The 19,311-nt window shown below is 40.0% G+C and overlaps 1 protein-coding gene across 1 annotated transcript in view; it reads right to left on the bottom strand.

The window, feature by feature from the left end:
• MAN2A1 (mannosidase alpha class 2A member 1) overlaps positions 1-19,311 on the bottom strand; it is a 202,369-nt gene that overhangs the window by 165,220 nt on the left and 17,838 nt on the right. The window contains exon 3 of the mRNA XM_074952939.1: positions 8,681-8,825. Within this exon, the coding sequence (XP_074809040.1) occupies positions 8,681-8,825 (145 nt within the window). The remainder of the gene's footprint in view (positions 1-8,680; positions 8,826-19,311) is intronic.

Below are 19,311 nucleotides of genomic sequence, written 5' to 3'. Positions count from 1 at the left end.
GAATATTTTTACAACAATCAGAATCATTATACTACAGTGTTTTGTACCCTATGTAACTAGTTAAGAGTCTTGTTACAGGATTGCATATCAAGACATTCCAAGGCCTGTAACTCAAACACAGTTTGACCAATTCTCAAACTCTGCAGAAAACATATCCCTCACTTTCAGAGCAAACCAATTTCACTAACCAAAGTTATAAGAGGGTTAAAAAATAAGCCTTAAAATGGAACCTAGCTTTAACATTAAATATGGAGACTATGGCCAAGACCTTCAAAAATGGATGCCCAAAGTCAGACTCCTAAATCCTTAGGAACCCCCACCCCTTTTTTTTTTTTTTTTAATGAAGTTGGAGCCTTTTAAAAGAAATTAAATAGATGTTAAACACACATAGTCTGAAGGTAATAGCCACACAATAATTTGAAGATTCATGTGATAACTTGCATTTACCGCACATTTTCAAATGCCTCTACCACATTCTCCCCCCACTAAACCATCTTCTTTAGTACTACTAAAATTCCATAGTTTCCTTTCCCCATCATATTGAACTTTCACTCTCATGGCACTTCCCTAAGACAGGCAACATTCAAGTTCTAGGTGATTCACAGGTTGAAGGTCTGCTATTTCACGATCCTTCAAGACTAAAAATGCACGGTTTGTACCACTGAAAAGAGGAGATTCTCAGCTTTCCACCAGATCCCCAGCATTTGTTTCTAGTCCTGGAAAGTCTGTATATATGAAACTTCAAGTAAACAGATACAAATGTAATGATTTATCTCTCTCTCTCTCTCTCTCTCTCTCTCTCTCAGAAGTCTATACATTTAGATTCATAGTGCTAACAAAGTCAGGTTTATAGGTAGAGGAATTTAAAGAAATTATGACAATTTTTTAAACAAATCAACTTTTCTTAACTAATTTTCCTGTAAAATATGTGGTGTATAAGGACTATATAATGTGTGACCCAAAAGTCTCATCAGCACTCATTTACCATTACATGCATGGACAAAATAAACTCAGGAGAGAGAAACTAGGATGAGAATTTAAGGCTTCTGCAAGTAAAACTGAGTATAACTTCTTTAGCCACACACTATTTCTACTAGTTCCAGCAAAGAAAGTCAGTTGCAGGATCTTGCCACTGGACAAATCTACGTTTTGTAATGGCCCAGGTAGTGTTGTCAAGTCAACTGCATGCTGCATACAGGGATTTATGACCCACCTCTTTCCCTCTCTGTGAATTATTGGGGGAGAGGGTAGGAAGTATAACAGCTAGAATTTGAAGGTCACTCAAATGCAGACATAATTTTGTGATGTTTCCGATCCAGCTCCTCAGTTCTCTCAGAGTCTGAAGCATGATGAAATGGCTCCAAGTTTCCTTTATGCACTCAAGCCTACCAATTTCCAATCATTCTGAATTAATACTTTGACCTTGTTGTGTATGGTTGAGCATTCATACTCGACCTTTAGAATGAAGTCTTCAGTTTATGTGCCCAAAGACATCAGGAAGGTAAGTATACCACCAAGATCAATTACTGAAGACATAAGCAAAAGGCAATCACTAACCATTCATGAAAACCTGCACTCCTGCTCTTAATTAAATGAGTCAAGATAGTACTTTACTTCATGCATAATCTAATTTCAGCATAAAAAATAGTTGACAGTTACAGAAACCCACATAATCACAAATCAATTCAAAAGTGTCATGAATGCACAGCAACAGACACTGATTGCTCTTGAACATCTTTAGAACCTTTGAAGCCATTTCTATTATGCAGGTAAGAATACGATTATTCTGTGGTACATGTCCTGTATGTACATTGTGCAAAATAAGACATCTGAAAAAGTTCATGTTGACATTGGGAGTTTGAGTAACCAAATCTTGACGAGTTTTGGAGGTTTAAGTTTTCACTGAAAAACGTCTTCAGGTTTACCTTTCACTGATAGATGTCCAGTTTCTAGATGCTGAAATAACGCTGAAGGCTTCATACTTTTGGCATGCAGCACTTTAGGATGCCCTATATTTTAAACAATATGAAAATGCTTTCCCCACACTTTCCCATTTTCTCTTTCAGCCATTGTTGGAGCAAGCTGACACTGTCCTTTTCCACAAAAGGATCTCTTTCCAAGTCAATGAGCTGCAGCAAAAACAAGCAGATGCAATGTGTTCATGTAAGGCTCAGTGGTGCCCTCAGGCCTCTTAAAGTTTACAGCAGGCATATCTGATGTTCTAATTCAGGGACACATTTTGCCACAATCTATATGCTTTGTGTTGTACATAACAAACAACATTTGAATAGGGCATGTTCTCTTGTATAAGGCAGATCTTGTGGGGCATGTAGCATTTTTTTGCAGTGTGCTTACACAGAGCTTAGCACAATGAGATCTAGTCCATGACTAGGGTTCCCTACGCATTACCCCAATAAATAATACTGTTTTATTAGCAGAAGTTGTAGCAACCTGCTGCACACACTCATATCCTTTACTGAACTACTAGCAGGGGTTCTCAAAATACAATAATTTGATGCCCTAATAGTGAAACACTATTAGGGGGCTATATGCATTTTCCCCCCCATCTAACTTTTTTGCATGAACTCCCACAAAACCCTATAAACCCTCTGTGACCTTCAATCCATAATGTGGGAAAGTTCTGAGACCTACAGATATAAACACACTATAAGAACTAAGAATTTTTATTATTCTTATAATAGTGTAAGGCTCATCTAGTCACCAAGAGGCAAATTAGTTTACAGTACTGCATGAAAAGTTAATATAAACTCAGTGTGTGGCACTAGCTCATAGTATCTGATTTGTTAGTAATAGTTACCATACTAGAGCTGGTTTTCACTGCTAAAAAAAGGGTGGATTTTCAGCAAGACAACTAAACCAGGTTCGCTATTGCACTATAAAATCCTAGTGGAGACAAAACATTGTAATTTTACCACACGGTAGCCAAGCCAGGTTAACCATAGTTGGGGTGGCATAGTGTTGACCTCTTTCAGCAACCCCGTGGTAAAATTAGTGTGTCCTGTCCCCTCTAGGATTTTACAAAGCAATAGCTAACGGACATTTACCTATCCCACTGGGAAAAAAGAAACCACATCTTTTTTGCAGTGAAGACATAGCCTAGGATTTATTGCACAAACTGAAATTTTAGAGTGTGAGAAATGAGCAGTAGGACATTTAGTCAAGTGAAAAGCCTGGGCTAAGATAAAAAGGACACATGGCTGATAGATGGCCTGTTAATGACTCAGTGCTTCATTCCCTATGGAGCAGTCCAAAGAAACTCTTTTCTAGACAATAGGTCCCAGATATTGAAAAGCCAGAAAACTGCCTCAATTGTTCTGTACTCTTGGACAGTTCTAAGTATCAATAATGGCACCTGAGGGAAACCTTTGTTCTGAATTTTTTTGATGTAATCTCTTCCAACTCTTTAAATCCTGAACTCTGCCAGAAAGTTACAGGCCCAAGCTTTCATTACACAGACACACACACAATTTAAAATGCACCTAGTGTTGACACTAATAGTCAGCAGTGAGCATTTTTGCAGTCTAGACAAAAGTTTATAACCACTGCTAGACTCAAATGCTATGTTGATGAGAATTATTAAAGATACTTGTTATGCAGCGTTTATGGTGGTCACAGTTATAGCTGACACAGGCAAGAGGTGTAATTACCTAGAGCCTCAAATATTGTTATTTTGATGGTCAAATGAGATGGCCTGACCTTTAGATTAGTCAGTATAGCAAGAAACAACCATGAAGCCACCTTGAATAGTTGGGTTCTGTTGAAGTAATAAAACAAGGCCCTGGAAAAATCAAGTGCGCGCAACTGCTTCTTCTCCCGGAGCAGAGTGTGACTTAGGAAAGGAAACTGGCCCTAGTGGTTTGCTGGAGGAGGAAGCAGTAGACATGATATATCTTGATTTTAATAAGGCTTTTGGCAATCGTACATGACATTCACATAAGCAAACTAGGGAAATGTGGTCTATCTGAAATTACTATAAGGTGAGTGTAAAACTGGTTGTAAGTCTGTACTCAAGGAGTACTTATCAATAGTCTGCTTCAAACTGGGAGGGTGTATCTACTGTAGTCCCACAAGACAGTCCTGGGCTCAGTACTATTCAATATTTTCATTTATGACTTGGATAATAGGGTGGAGAGCACGCTTACAAAATTTGTAGAGGACCACCATCACCTAAGTAAAATATATAAATATATATAATATACATTTATATTTATTTTAACCAAAACTATTTGGCAAAAGTGTCTCAAATCCATCAACAGTTTCAGGCATTTACCTACCTTTTTGGCAAATAAATTATTTGTCTGAAAAATTTCACCCCGCTCTTGTAATAGATGCTGGCTTTATTGCTTGGGGTGCTGGCTTCAGGCTGTTAGTACCAAAGGATTTCACGAATGCTGAAGACTTCAGTGTCCAAGTTGCTAGTACCAGCTTCATCAGCATCCTCTTAGCCTTCCTTTCATTGCCCAATCCCGGGGGTCTGGAGTGTGCTCGAGGGAGTGCTAGCCAATGCTGTCTTTTCCAGACTCACTCTCGTAGTTATCACTTCAGGGTCTGAAGTGACCCACATGAACTGCTCTAGCAGAAACATGAGCCAAGCATCCTTGGTTTTGCAGGTCCTTGAGAAGACAGACTTTACATAGAGCACTTATCAGGCATGTGGCATTCTCGTAGGTAGAAGAGGTATCAATTACATCCATCTTTGATGGGATTCAGTCCGTCGCAAGACAGGCATTGTTTGACTCCTAATGATTTGATTGATTTAGTTGGTGTTGGTCCTGCTTTGAGCAAGGGATTGGACTAGATGACTTCCAGAGGTCTCTTCCAACCCTAATATTCTATGATTTAGAGTCTGCCAAGAGGCGTGGCCACTGGCATGCAGCATCTTCCACCACTGTACACAGGGATGCACAAAGCGATAGCTGATAGGACCTTCCAAAGAAAATAAAACTGAGGAAAAGAGAAGTGTGAAGATGAAGTTTGTTTCACACAGACGAGTTGAAAAATTGAAATGAAGTCTTTCAGGTCAGATATTCACTAAGTTTCACATCGTTGCCATGGGTGGTAAGAAAAAACCAAGGCAGGGTCACGGCTGCTCTACCCTTTATGCCTTCACACTGGAGTATGAGGCAGTGCCGACAGACAATTATTCAAAAGATTCTGATCTTACATGAATGTGCAGCACATTGGGATCCACATTGACACATACTCAAAGCAATAAGGCTTTTCCAGACTAAAACTTTATTAAGACAAAGTTAAGGATGAATATATATTATTGTCTTTTAAAACAAAGTAAAACGTTACTGAGTCAGGACATCTGCTGTTAAGTTACCAGCCCCCACACAAGGTTTACAGTTAACTTTGTTTTATTCCTAGCATTTCATTTGGGTTTTGTTGTGAGTTTTATTGTTTTGTCGGTTTTTCTTTAAAATATATGATATTAGCTTTGTTTTCAAAAAGGGCAGAAATCAACTGATTCTTGATTAATCTATGTCTAGAATCTAAGAATAGTTAGATAGTCTTGTGAGAATTGTTAATGTACCAAAGCTAGGGATCTCTTAATTATCTAGAACATGCTCCCCATAAGAAGGTCTAACACAGCTCATTTATGGGCAACAGAGCCCAGAACTTGAAGAGGCAGAGAGGAAATCTGTTTTAGAATTTAACTAAAAGTTGAACTAATTTTTTTCAGAACTGTGGCTAATTAACTGCATGTAGGTGAAAGATTAAGTTAAATCATTTCCCCAAGAATGTGATAACTCAAATGTGTGTACTGAACACCTTCTTTTCAAAAAAGTCCTTTTAGGTATGCATTTGATGATCAAGGAAATGGAACACCTTTATTTAACTTCAAAAAATACAGAAAGATATTTTAAAAACTCAGAAACCAAGTACTGGCAAGGAGCCATCACGCATACGGCTCAAACAGGCAGCTCCAGAAATATTCATTAGTAGTAAAGAAGGACAGAGGCTTCTGACCAGAAACAACATCAGTTCCTTTTTATTAGCTTTTGAATATTGTACCTTTTTCAAAACTTAATTCTAGAAATAGTCAGAACAGCAATTGGTTAAGAAATGTAAATAGGGCAGTTAAGTTTTAAAATCATTTCCATTTCTTGTAATCTTTAAACTGTAATTAATTTTTATTCCTGTATATATCATTGTGTTATTTAAACAGACTATAAAAGGAATGAGTTATTTATGTCTGACAATTTTTGAAAAAAATCCTACCAAATTACATTTTGCCTGTCCTCTTAGGGCTTTTCTACATGGTGCATCAGTATTCACTACGTGGAGCATGATTTCTAAAGCACACTAACTTGCTGAGCATTAATTGGTCCACATAGACCCTACTGATGCATACTACAGGTGTGCTTTAATGTAATGCAGGCTACTCTTTACTTCAGTATGTCTGGGAAAGTTTATGAAAGTACAATGGGGTACTGAGCAAAAAGACAGACAAGAAGGGGCCGCTCATAATACGTTATATCGGATCATTTATATCACATAGAGTGTGCTTAGTGTTTGTCGTTGGGACACTTCTATCACAAATGTATTATGCAATGCCAAATAAAAAGATTTATTTTCTGCTATTTCTTTGTGTCTGATAATTTCAAAATGCGTCATGCTGTAGACTGCTGATATATATTTCAGTCTGATCCATAGTACTACAAATATTAAAAAGCTATTTAGAAAGAATTCATCAATGAAATTATACTTGGAAAGAATCATAGCAGGAAAGAATTATTTAAATTGTAAAGATTCAAATTGTTATAATTAGTGCTAAGTAGATTCTCTTCCCCTCTCATCAACTGAAGTCTTGTGTGTGTTTACAAACCAATGAGTAGGGCTAACCTTCTCATGATTTGTCTACATGGGAAAGTGTTACAGTTATACTGGTATAGACTCCCTGTGTGGGCACATTCTGGATTAAGAGTAGCTTTTTGTTCCCTCCCCACCACTTATTTTTTTAAAACATTAGTTTATGCCCCTTCCAAAGCAACTTAAGCAAAACTGAAAAACTCTTATTCCAGAATAACTATTCACACAGGGGGTTACACCGGTAGAACTATATTCGTTTAAATTCACATCTTAGTTTATACCAGTATAAAAATATTCCATGTAGACAAAGCCTCAGCTTGCCCCTTTCCACACTACAAATGCTTTTCAAAAAACGCCACAGTTGCTAACACTGGTTCAGCCCCACCACTATTAGCAGCATCGCGAGAGCGTATAGCATACACAGCCTGCCTGCCTACTGTTATGTTTTAAGCACCACAACGTCTAGTACAGTGGCTCTCAACCTTTCAGGACTACGTACCCCTTTTAGGAGTCTGATTTTGTCTTGCGTACCCCCAAGTTTCACCTCACTTAAAAACTACTTGCTTACTAAATCAGACATAGAAATACAGAAAAGTGTCACAGCACACTATTACTGAAAAATTGCTTATTTTCTCATTGTTGCCATATAATTATAAAATAAATCAATTTCAATATAAATAGTGTATTTCAGTGAGGAGTATATAGAGCAGTATAAACAAGTCATTGTCTATATGAAATTTTAGTTTGTACTGACTTCCCTAGTGATTTTTATGTAGTCTGATGTAAAACTAGACAAATAACTAGATGAATTGATGTACTCCCTGGAAGACCTCTGTGTACCCCCAGGGATACACGTACACCTGGTTGAGAACCACCGCCTAGTATGCTTAGTTGATACAATGTTTAAAATGGTAGTGGCAGATGGTGGGGATTCTACACTAAAACCATCTCTAGATGTTGCAGACACTGAGGACTGGAGCTGGGTTCCCTCCCAATTCACCAAGAAACAGTATTCTTGAAAACAGACCTTTGTTCCCTCAGTCCTAGGTCATCTAAAAATGGCCACATACATCCCTTTCTCCTTCAGAGGAACACTAGGTATCTGACTTTAAGCTACTTCTTCCCCTCTCCCCACTCAGGTACACGGAATGTAGATTTGCTGAAGAGAAATCAGAATTGTGGCAGGCAATTGACCTGAATTTTAGTTTTATGTACCGAACAGGTTGCCTTTTGCACTTGTTGCTCTGTTATATAAACTTTATAGGTCTGTGGCACTTTTAACCTCACATAGTCATTAGAAACCAACTCATCTTGGGGGGATAAGGGAGATTACATTTGCTAACCACTTTAAGTATGAGCAATGAAGACGAAAACCACAGAAATTTAGATTCCCCAGTATCACATCTTCCAAAGATACAAGCCTATTAATCATTACTGGTAGCTTGCACTAAAAATAGTTAAACAATGATCAAAGTTGACATTTTTCTTCTTCTACATGCTGGTAAAAAAAATCTTATTAAAATGAACTTATTTAATGCAGTAATGTGTAGTTCCATTTGACTTAACAGTGGTGAGCATCTAGAAATTCCATACTACACTCCAATGCAAAATGCCACCATTAAGGCTCTGATCCAGCTAATAATTAATCACATGAGTTGTTCCAGTGAAGTCAATGGGCTAAACTAACACGTGCTCAAATGCTTTGGTGAATCGACACCTAATACAGTAGGCAGCATGATTCAGGAAAGCCCAAACCCTAACACCAAAAGGCGGCTGCAGTCCTATATATCTTAACTCAAGTTGCTAAATACTCAGATTTCAAATCCATATGGCAGTGTATTACCTGGATCATTATGTGAGTGAGGCACAACAAACACTTGAAGAGGTTCATCATCCCATTCATTTTCATTGTACGTGATATCAAATCCTTGTTTCCAAACTCCACCATCTGGATTATCGAAAGGAAGAATGTCATAGACATCCAACATCTAAAAAGAGTAAAAGGAATGTACAGCATGAATTCATAAAACGGGTATAGTGCACAATTCCATACTGAAAAAAACACTGCTGTGTTCATTAAAATCCAGCATTAAATGCTGGCTGTTGCTCTTAAAAAAATATATATTTTTAATGGGTAACTGAAGACCAATCTAACTTACAGCAGCACAATTCATGCTTAGTATGATAATGACTGGGGACCAACCAAGATCAAGGGTTAATTGTATTGAGCACTGTTCATATACACAGCAATAGACAGTCCCTGCTCCAAGAACTTACAATCTAAACTGCAAAGACAAAGGGTAGGGGAAAGGGATATATAAATACAAGCAAATCGACCAGCGTGATGGTGGCATATGAGATGTCTAGTTGCACAATTTTTTTCTGGCGGGAGGCTGGACTGTTAGGACGGGATTAATGAAATGGAAAGTCAAGAGAACGGAGAAGGTGAGGGGACAAAACAAGTGAGAAGAGAGAGAAGAGGAAGGTCTGAGGGCAGGTGTGATGTGAAGCTGAGGTAAAGAGACTACAAAGACAGCAGACACAAGTGGGATGGAACAAACAGCCAAAGTCTAGTCAAAACTATAGGAAACATCCTTGTTGGTTGATATGATTAAGGCTGCTTCTGTAGGTGCTCTCTTCCTTAATAAAATACTTGTTCAAGTCAAACAAGAGATATGAAGTTTATTCAGATAACTGAGGTCTCAGTAAATGAAACTCTCCAAATGAGATGCCTGCAGAATTTAGATACTAATGGACAATTTTATATGGAGAAAATCTTGTGTTGAAGTCATACTTCAAGAATTATATCTGACTTTGCTAGTTAGAGTTTGGAGAACCATGTTTCTACATTTTTACTCTCTAACCAATTTTAAAAACACAAAGCTGTTACCCACTTATTTTGTTAGAAATTAACTTTATATGCTCCACATTACTGAAGGAAAAAGATCATCTAGGAAGAGCAAATATCACATTGTCTGAACATATAACTTTATGGTTTCAAATTCTGAAAAAAATAAGTTATTTCCATCTCCAAAGAGAGCTCAGCTGGATCCCCATACTCCGCAATGAAATCAAAAAGTTTTTTAAAATTTTATGTAGTTAATCAGGTCTATATCAGTAATGCACTCTGTGAAAGCATCATTACCTGTAAAACCTCAAATGGTTTTATATTGTTGCCAGAGTACCAAAACAGTTAACAGAACATTAAAAGGACGATTCAAAAATCATATACAAAAGATTAACCTTCTGTTAACTTTTGGCCAAGTCTCCAGGTCCTTGGGTTAGACAAAATGCCATTAAAGCATAGGCAGTCACCAGGTAATCTTATCCTTAGGCAACCTAAAAAGTAATGAACAAAAACCGAGCAAGAATCTCAGGTTTTGGCACTAACACTAATTTAGAGAGATCAAACTACTTTAAACCCTTTTTATAGCAATATGCTAATGTGTCTAAGGGCACATCAAGTCAATTTTCTTTTTCTAGCTCACAGATTTAACTTTCTTTACACACCCAAAATTAAAGAAATCAACCACAATGGAATGTTGCAGTTATATTTTCTGATCCGAGTCATATCCCATCTCAGAAAAAGGTTATAGAATGAATGTTTACATAGCACAGTAAGAATTTATCTGACTAAACAGCAACACTCATGGAAAGAGGGTATCAATTTAGAGAAAACTGACTTGTCACTAACGAATCAGAGATAGCACACAATTTCATAAGCTGACATCTACATGGGGCCAGGCCTTCATCTGTAGAGATCTGTTGACAGTAAGATCGCGATCACTCAAAAGGTTTATTCTTTTGTTTTAAGTAAGACAAAATAAATTAAAGATAGCTCAGTTTGTGCTTATCACAGTTAATTTCTCATTTTATATACTACAGCATATTATGTAATTTATGGACAACAGCAAGAGTATAGAGACCAGTCAAGTGGCTTGGTTTAGACTGCCACAAAGCTTTGTCTGCACTGGACTCACCTTTCCTGAAACTTCACAATACTGATACTAGAGATGCAACTAGTAATTGTTGCTTGTTATTCCTAGATCTCTCAAGCAGCAACAGACAGCATTTTAACAATAGCGTATTGTCTACATCTCTTTTGAGCAGTTAGACAAATTTATGGTTGAAATCCTGATCTATATTTAGTAGTAGCAACAGCAGGAATTTTTTAGGGAAAAAAGGCTAATGTAGACACTCCTTAAGAAGTCTACAAGAATTCATCTAAATTTTTTTTTCTACAAAAAGAAACTGATTCAGGTCTCTGGAATTCAGACTAGACCTCAACCCCTCCAAATCTGACTCAAAACACAGTGCTTTCATTACAAACAAAAGGACTACTCTGAGGTATTAACAAACTATGCCCCAACAGAGGCAAAGAATCAAGACCCAAAAGCAGTACCAGGACCATGGTAGGGTTCACAGTTTCAGGTACAATTGCACTAAGGCCCTTATGCACTGCGGACACTCTGTATTGTAAATGAACTAACACCCTAAAAGCTACTGAGGGAAGGTCCAAAACACAGAGGTCCAATGCACCTTGGTGCTGATGCACACAGGTGGCTTCTATTTCACAAGGGTATTGTGTGAATAAAATTCACTGATTGAGAGGCACTCAATATACTGTTGAGGACCACATAAGCACTGAGAGACTGAACATTCCTCAGCATAAAGCAAAGACCACGTAGCCTCACATCTAAGGCTTACAACATTTATACTGATCATTCAGTCCCTTCTCACAAAAACAAATACAACCTGACCTAATCTAAAACAAAAGCTCACTTATCTATAGTAACTTATTTTCCAACTGGTTTGCATCCAGGCATACACTGCAGGAGTCACTTGCCTAAAGCCATGCAGGCACAAGCATAAATACCACATACCACCTAAGAGATCTTCCATGCTCTCTACAATCAGAAGCCCTTCTGTTAGACGAGCCCCTAAATAAGAAGCGGAGACAGTAAGTGTGGCTTCAGGTGGCAATACAGTTCGAGAACAAGAGTCACCACAGGTAAGTAACCACTTGTTCCTTCTACATGGAGTTCCCCCACAAAGCCCCAGGGTAACAATGACCTCCTTGAGAAGGTGATCTGAGGACCTCCAATAACTCAAACTGAATCACTGTCTTCCCAAAACTCTTATCTGCCCTTCATGCATTGTCAAGAAGATATAATTAAAGTAGATATGACTCAAATGCCACACAGAACCCTAAAGATTTCAGTTAAGGGTACACAGCAACTACATTCTTTTAAGTCTGTCATCCCTTTAGATAAATAAGCCCTAAGGCATTCAGGCACAGAAGCATCAATAGGGTCAAAAGGATCAAGTTAGTTCATAAAAGGACTAGATGCGGAGTCTTCTCCACTTACACAGATTGAGCCAAGATAGCTTGACCATTACATTTTTCTATGAAGGCCACAAAATAGTCCAATTAGCTATTACTTAGTACAAGGCCACTTAGAAAGCCAAAGTTGTTCTGACATAAAAGGCGAGTACTTTTGCCTCTCCAGGACAGTATGGGGTTATGGGAAAGGGGAAAAAGACAGGCTTTGATATTAGCTTATTCAGATGAAAGTCAAATATCACTTTTGTCAGATAGTGGTGTGAGGGGCAAGTACCACTTTCTCTTTGTGAAATATGGTTTAAGATTCATGAGGCTGTCTGTGACTGCATCTCTAAGACCCTCCTGTCAAAGGTAATGGACACCAATTTTAACGAGTAGGAGGAAGAAAGTCTAAGATCCATTAAATACTATTTCACCAAGAACTCTGTCTGTCCTTCACAGCAATATGACAGGCAAAAATAGCGCTTAATAAATCTCTATAATTGCCAGGGACAGTAGAATAGAAGGATGGTCCAGCAGGCAGGGTCTTAGCCTAGGACTTGAGAGATGCAGGTTCAATTCCTTACTCCGATGTTTCCCAAACTTGGGACACCGCTTGTTCAGGGAAAGTCCCTGGCGGGCCGGGCCGGTTTGTTTACCTGCCACGTCCACAGGTTCGGCCAATCACGGCTCCCACTGGCCGTGGTTAGCCGCTCCAGGCCAACAGGGCTGCGGGAAGTGGCGGCCGGTATGTCCCTCGGCCCGCGCCACTTCCCGCAGCCCCCATTGGCCTGGAGGTAAACAGACACGGCAGGTAAACAAACCAGCCCGGCCCGCCAGGGGCTTTCCCTGAACAAGCGGCGTCCCAAGTTTGGGAAACACTGCCTTACTCTATCACATATTTCCTGTGTGACCTTGGTAAGTCACTTAGTCTCTGTTCTGCTCAGTTCCTTATCTGTAAAATGGGGGATAGCTACCTCAGAGTGTTTCGAAAATAAATACATTAAATTACTTAAAAATTGTGACACACTCAGATATTATGGTAGTAGTAGTCATATCTTTTACTTTCTCCTTCTGTTAATGCTAACTGGAACCAAATAGGAAATCAAGTCAAGAGCTCTGCTTTGAACAAATTACTTAATAATTGCATTTGATCAGCACAACACTTAATGAAAGCCCTTCTGCACTACAATAGAACTATCTTGGTTTCCTCACAAGACCAGGACATTTTGCATAGGAACCCAATAACCATGTTGTTAGAATAAGTGACTTGAGATGCAGACACATGACTCTACCAGACTACTGGGTCAAGGGAGCTGACTTAAAAGGGGAAAATGAATGGCTGTTCTCTGGACAGAGCCAGCAGCTCTTATAAACAGCCTGCAGTGGTCAAGCAAGTGTGTCTGAGGTCACTCGGGCTTAATCTTGCCCAATTTTCTTCAATATTCATGGTGGAAAGCGGAAATTGAGGAAAGACATAAAAGGAACCCAACATGCCTTAACATAAAAGAAAGGTGTTGGTATGCACCAAGGGTCCTTACCCACTCTCAGGCAGGACCCCAAATACCAGCTGCTCTGATTCATATCAAACAAGTTTGTATCCGAAGGAGCCCCATTCCAAATATCAGAACAAACACATTGGGTTTGAGCCATCACAAGCTGATCCACAATCTTCCAATTCAGATCATCAACAATGGTATGTTGAGAGGTGGGCAGGTTGTTGTTCTGCAGGAAGCTGCAGAAAGCAAACAAGACACTTCATTTCAGAAGACTCATTCCTGGAGAGATGGCCAAGCATGACATGTGTTCAAGCAATATATTTTAACCATGCTGTCTGACAAACTGCACTGGATGTCATATGATCTATGGAGAAAAAAAAAAAAGTAAGAGCAGCCTGCTGGCCCTAGCTCTAACAAATTTACACAAAGTCTAGACTCCTGAGGTAACTGAAGACCACAAATGGTGGGGGCTCACAGATGCGTTCCTGAACACATCTGTGCCTGTCCTTATCTGAGAAGTAGACAAGAAGAAAGGCACCCATTCTTTTCAAAAAACACACTCTCTAGTTGAGCCCACCACAGTAGAGAATCTCAATCCTATCAGGAGATAGAGGGGATTCATTAAACAATGAATACTTGATTTGTGAACCACATTTAACCACACTGGCAAGCGTTGTATCGGTAGACTTGCAAAGAAGGTGACAAGGGTGCAATATGCTATCAGACTGAATACCCTCTGGAAAAATATCTCACAGGAACTTTTAACATGGAACTGATGAAGGCCTAAATGACAACAGAGGCCGTGAAAGCAGCTGAACTCACCAAGCAGAGACAGTGAACTGGAGTTGCAAAGGACTGGAAATACAGTGCTCTTTTGCCCAACCTGCTGCAAGTCTGGAGCTTGCAAAGTAAAAAAACGTTCAAGCATAGAAGCATCTAGCTGAAGCGGGAAGGATTAAGGGTTATGGTTAAACAGCCCACACAGAACAAAAGGGAAAGTATTAAGATTGTTTGCGTTATCCTACATGTGAATTTCCACTGTTTAAATGTTTATTTTTGAACTTTTGCTTTAAACATTAAGCTTATTTTTGGGCAAACAGAAGCAGGTTATCACGGGAGTTTAAGAAGATACAGATCCTGTGCTTGGAAGGAAGAACCTAGGTATGCGGAGATTTTGGTCTATTTGTTGCAACTCTGGAAATGCTGTGTGAATGGAATTTTTGTCTCACATCAGACAGGATGTTGGAAGTTTGAGTATTAATCTCTCCCTGTTAATGAGGGGCCATGCTGACCAGGTGCAAGGTGAACTCCTGATTATGCTATCAGAGCAGTTCAAGGGAGTTTTTAGATGGGAATTCAGGAATTCTCTTTCTACGTAAATTTGTGCTTCAGAAACCATTATAATGCAAGTTTATTGTGACCCAGAAGGGATATACTATGTTTCTTGCCGAAACACAAGAGAGGCTTCCTCTGCATGAAGTGCAAGTTGATAGCCATATTGGAAAAAAAGAACTATGGTCTTTAAGGACAGCTATTTACACTATGTAGCATTAGAAAGGCTGAAGAGTTCTTGGACAACTGGATTTGGACATCGCTACTGTAGATGTCACAAGAGAAGGAATTGGCTATGAATAAACAAACAGGAGGGAACTGAGGAGATTTTGATCATGCGAGGAAAAGAGAAGCAGGAGGCATTCTAAGTATGCTGAGGTCTCCAACTGCTATAAGTACTCAGAGTAGCAGCTGCAAAAAATTTCTCCGAACATCAGTGGAAGGGTGAGAATTCTGCGCAGGACATACCCAATGCAACCTACAAGGATGTCAAGCATGCCCACGAGACGTCAGACCATCCAAAGTCAACAATCTTCACTGAGGACTGGAAGTTGAGATAATCTAACATTCTATAAAGGAAAAAAGGATGATATCCTGTCTTCCTGAAGCAAAAACAAGGCAGCCAGATGCCACGAACAGAAGGTTGATTTTCCTTTTCGGTGGTTCGGGTTCTGTAGTTTCTGCATCAGAGTGTTGCTCTTTTAAGATTTCTGAAAGCATACTCCACGCCTCGCCCCTCTCAGATTTTGGAAGGCACTTCAGATTCTTAAACCTTGGGTTGAATGCTATAGCTACCTTTTGAAATCTGCTATTGGAACCTTCTTTGTTTTGTCAAATCTGCAGTGAGAGTGTTCTTAAATCAAACTTATGCTGGCCTAGTCATCCAAGACTACCATAACAAAAAAATATATGGCAGAAGGCAGATAAAACCATGGAGCAGGAGACATACAAATTCTCTTCCCAGAAGTTCAGTCACAAATTTAATTAATGCTTTTTTTTTTTTTTTTTTTTTTTTTTTTTTAAAAGCATCAGCATGGAAGCATGTCCTCTGGAATGGTGGTCGAAGCATGAGGCATATGAATGTTTAGCATATCTGGCATGTAAATACCTTGCAATGCTGGCTACAGAAGTGCCATGTGAACTCCTGTTCCCACTTTCAGGTGACATTGTAAATAAGAAGCAGACAGCATTTATCTCCTATAAATGTAAACAAACTTGTTTCTCTTAGAGTGGTAGCCATGTTTGTCCGTATTAGCAAAAAGAACGAGGAGTACTTGTGGCACCTTAGAGACTAACAAATTTATTTGAGCATAAGCTTTCGTGGGCTAAAACCCACTTCATTGGATGCATGCAGTGGAAAATACAGTAGGAAGATATAGATTATATATATATTTTCTCACAGAGAACATGAAAAAATGGGTGTTGCCATACCAATTATAACAAGAGTAATCAGTTAAGGTGAGCTATTATCAGCAGGAGAAAAATAAATCCTTTGTAGTGATAATCAGGATGGCCCATTTCCAACAGTTGACAAGAAGGTGTGAGTAAAAGTAGGGGCGAAAAATAAGCATGGGGAAATAGTTGTTTGTTTGTGTAATGACCCATCCACTCCCAGTCTTTATTCAAGCCTAATTTAATGGTATCCAGTTTGCAAATTAATTCCAATTCAGCAGCTTCTCGATGGAGTCTGGTTTTGAAGTTTTTTTGTTGTAGTATTGCGACTTTTAGGTCTGTAATCAAGTGACCAAAGAGACTGAAGTGTTCTCCGACTGGTTTTTGAATGTTATCATTCTTGATATCTGATTTGTGTCCATTTATTCTTTTACATAGAGACTGTCAGGTTTGGCCAATGTACATGGCAGAGGGGCATTGCTGGCACATGATGGCATATATGCAGGTGAACAAGCCTCTGATAGTGTGTGGTAGATGTGCAGGTGAACGAGCCTCTGATAGTGTGGCTGATGGGATTAGGCCCTATGATGGTGTCCCCTGAATAGATACGTGGACACAGTTGGCAATGAGCTTTGTTGCAAGGATAGGTTCCTGGGTTTGTGTTTTTGTTGTGTGGTGTGTGCTAGCTGGTGAGTATTTGCTTCAGGTTGGGGGCCTGTCTGTAAGCAAGGACTGGCCTGTCTCCCAAGACCTGTAACAGTGAGGGATCGTCCTTCAGGATAGGTTGTAGATTCTTGATGATGCACTGGAAAGGTTTTACTTGGGGGCTGAAGATGACGGCTACTGGCTTTCTGTTACTTTCTTTGTTGGGCCTGTCCTGTAGTAGGTGACTTCTGGGAACTCTTCTGGCTCTATCAATCTGTTTCTTCACTTCAGCAGGTGGGTATTGTAGTTGTAAGAATGCTTGATAGAGATCTTGTAGGTGTTTGTCTCTGTCTGAGGGGTTGGAGCAAATGTGGTTGTATCTTAGAGCTTGGCTGTAGACAGTGGATCATGTGATGTGTCCTGGATGAAAGCTGGAGGCATGTAGGTAAGTATAGCAGTCAGTAGGTTTCCGGTATAGGGTGGTGTTTATGTGGCCATTGCTTATTAGCACTGTAGTATCCGGGAAGTGGATCTCATGTGTGGACTGGTCCAGGGTGAGATTGATGGTGGGATAGAAATTGATGAATTCCACCATGATTTCAACAAGGGCTTCTTTTCCATGGGTCCAGATGATGAAGATGTCATCAACGTAGCGCAAGTAGAGTAGGGGCGTTAGGGGACGAGAGCTGAGGAAGCGTTCTAATTCAGCCATAAAAATGTTGGCATACTGTGGGGCCATGCGGGTACCCATAGCAGTGCCGCTGATTTGAAGGTATACATTGTCCCCAAATGTGAAACAGTTGTGGGTAAGGGCAAAGTCACAAAGTTCAGCCACCAGGTTAGCCGTGACATTATTGAGGATACTGTTCCTGATGGCTTGTAGTCCATCTTTGTGTGGAATGTTGGTGTAGAGGGCTTCTACATCCATAGTGGCCAGGATGGTGTTTTTAGGAAGATCACCAATGGATTGTAGTTTCCTCAGGAAGTCAGTGGTGTCTCGAAGATAGCTAGGAGTGCTGGTAGACGAGGGCCTGAGGAGGGAGTCTACATAGCCAGAAATCCTGGATGCCCCATCATCTCAGGCATTGGCACCCTGACAGCAGGATTGTCTGGCTATGTAGACTGTTGCACCTTCTTGTCAACTGTTGGAAATGGGCCATCCTGATTACTACTACAAAAGGTTTTTTTTTCCCTCCAGCTGATAATAGCTCACCTTAACTGATTACTCTCGTTATAGTTTGTATAGCACCACTCATTTTTTCACGTTCTCTGTGTATGTATTGTGACAAAGTTCCTCCTCTGTCTTGATGAGTCCTGAGCTTATTGGCAGATTCGCTTGCCTCACTTTTCCTAGTGGCTCAAACCTGCCAACTAACCTCATCACTGATCAGCATGGGGAAAAGGAAGGAGAACAATCCCCACAGTCTCTGCTGGTCCACCTAGCGGGTTGGGGGACAGGCCAGGGACCTTCCCCTCTGGTGGGACTCATAGTCCAGGTCAACTCCTCCTATATCCAATAGGGAGTTGGAGTGATGGGGGGAACCCAGGCCCACCCTCTACTCCAGGTTCCAGCCCAGGGCCCTGTGGATCACAGCTGTCTATAGTGGTCTGTGTAACAACTGTGTGACAGCTACAACTCCCTGGGCTACTTCCCCATGGCCTCCTCCCAACACCTTCTGTATCCTCACCACAGGACCTTCCTCCTGATGCCAGATAGCATTTGTACTCCTCAGTCCTCCAGCAGCACCCCCCTCTCACTCTCAGCTCCTTGCACACCCCACACTGACTGAAGTGAGGTCCTTTTTAAACCAGGTGCCCTGATTCGTCTGCCTTAATTGATTCTAGCAGCTTAATTGGCTCCAGGTGTCCTAATTAGCCTGTCTGCCTTAATTGGTTCCAGCAAGTTCCTGATTGTTCTGGAACTGCCCTTTACCTTACCCAGGGAAAAGGAACCTGCTTTACCTTGGGCTAATATATCTGCCTTCGATCACTCTCCTGTCGCCATCTGGCCTGACCCTGTCACAATATAGATCTTTCTACCATATTTTCCACTGCATGCAGCTGATGAAGTGGGTTTTAGCCCACGAAAGCTTATGCTCAAATAAATTTGTTAGTCTTTAAGTGGCCACAAGTACTCCTCGTTCTTTTTGTTTCTCTTAGCGATTGGCTGAACAAGACGTAGGACTGAGTGGACTTGTAGGCTCTAAAGTTTTACACTGTTTTGTTATGCAGTGCAGTTACATAACAACAAAAAAAATCTACATTTGTAAGTTGCACATTCAT

The sequence above is a fragment of the Natator depressus genome, chromosome 5, assembly GCF_965152275.1.
Source record: "Natator depressus isolate rNatDep1 chromosome 5, rNatDep2.hap1, whole genome shotgun sequence".
NCBI lineage: Eukaryota > Metazoa > Chordata > Testudines > Cheloniidae > Natator > Natator depressus.
The sequence above is the reverse complement of the archived record's forward strand: the minus strand, read 5'-3'. Positions and strand labels throughout refer to the sequence as shown.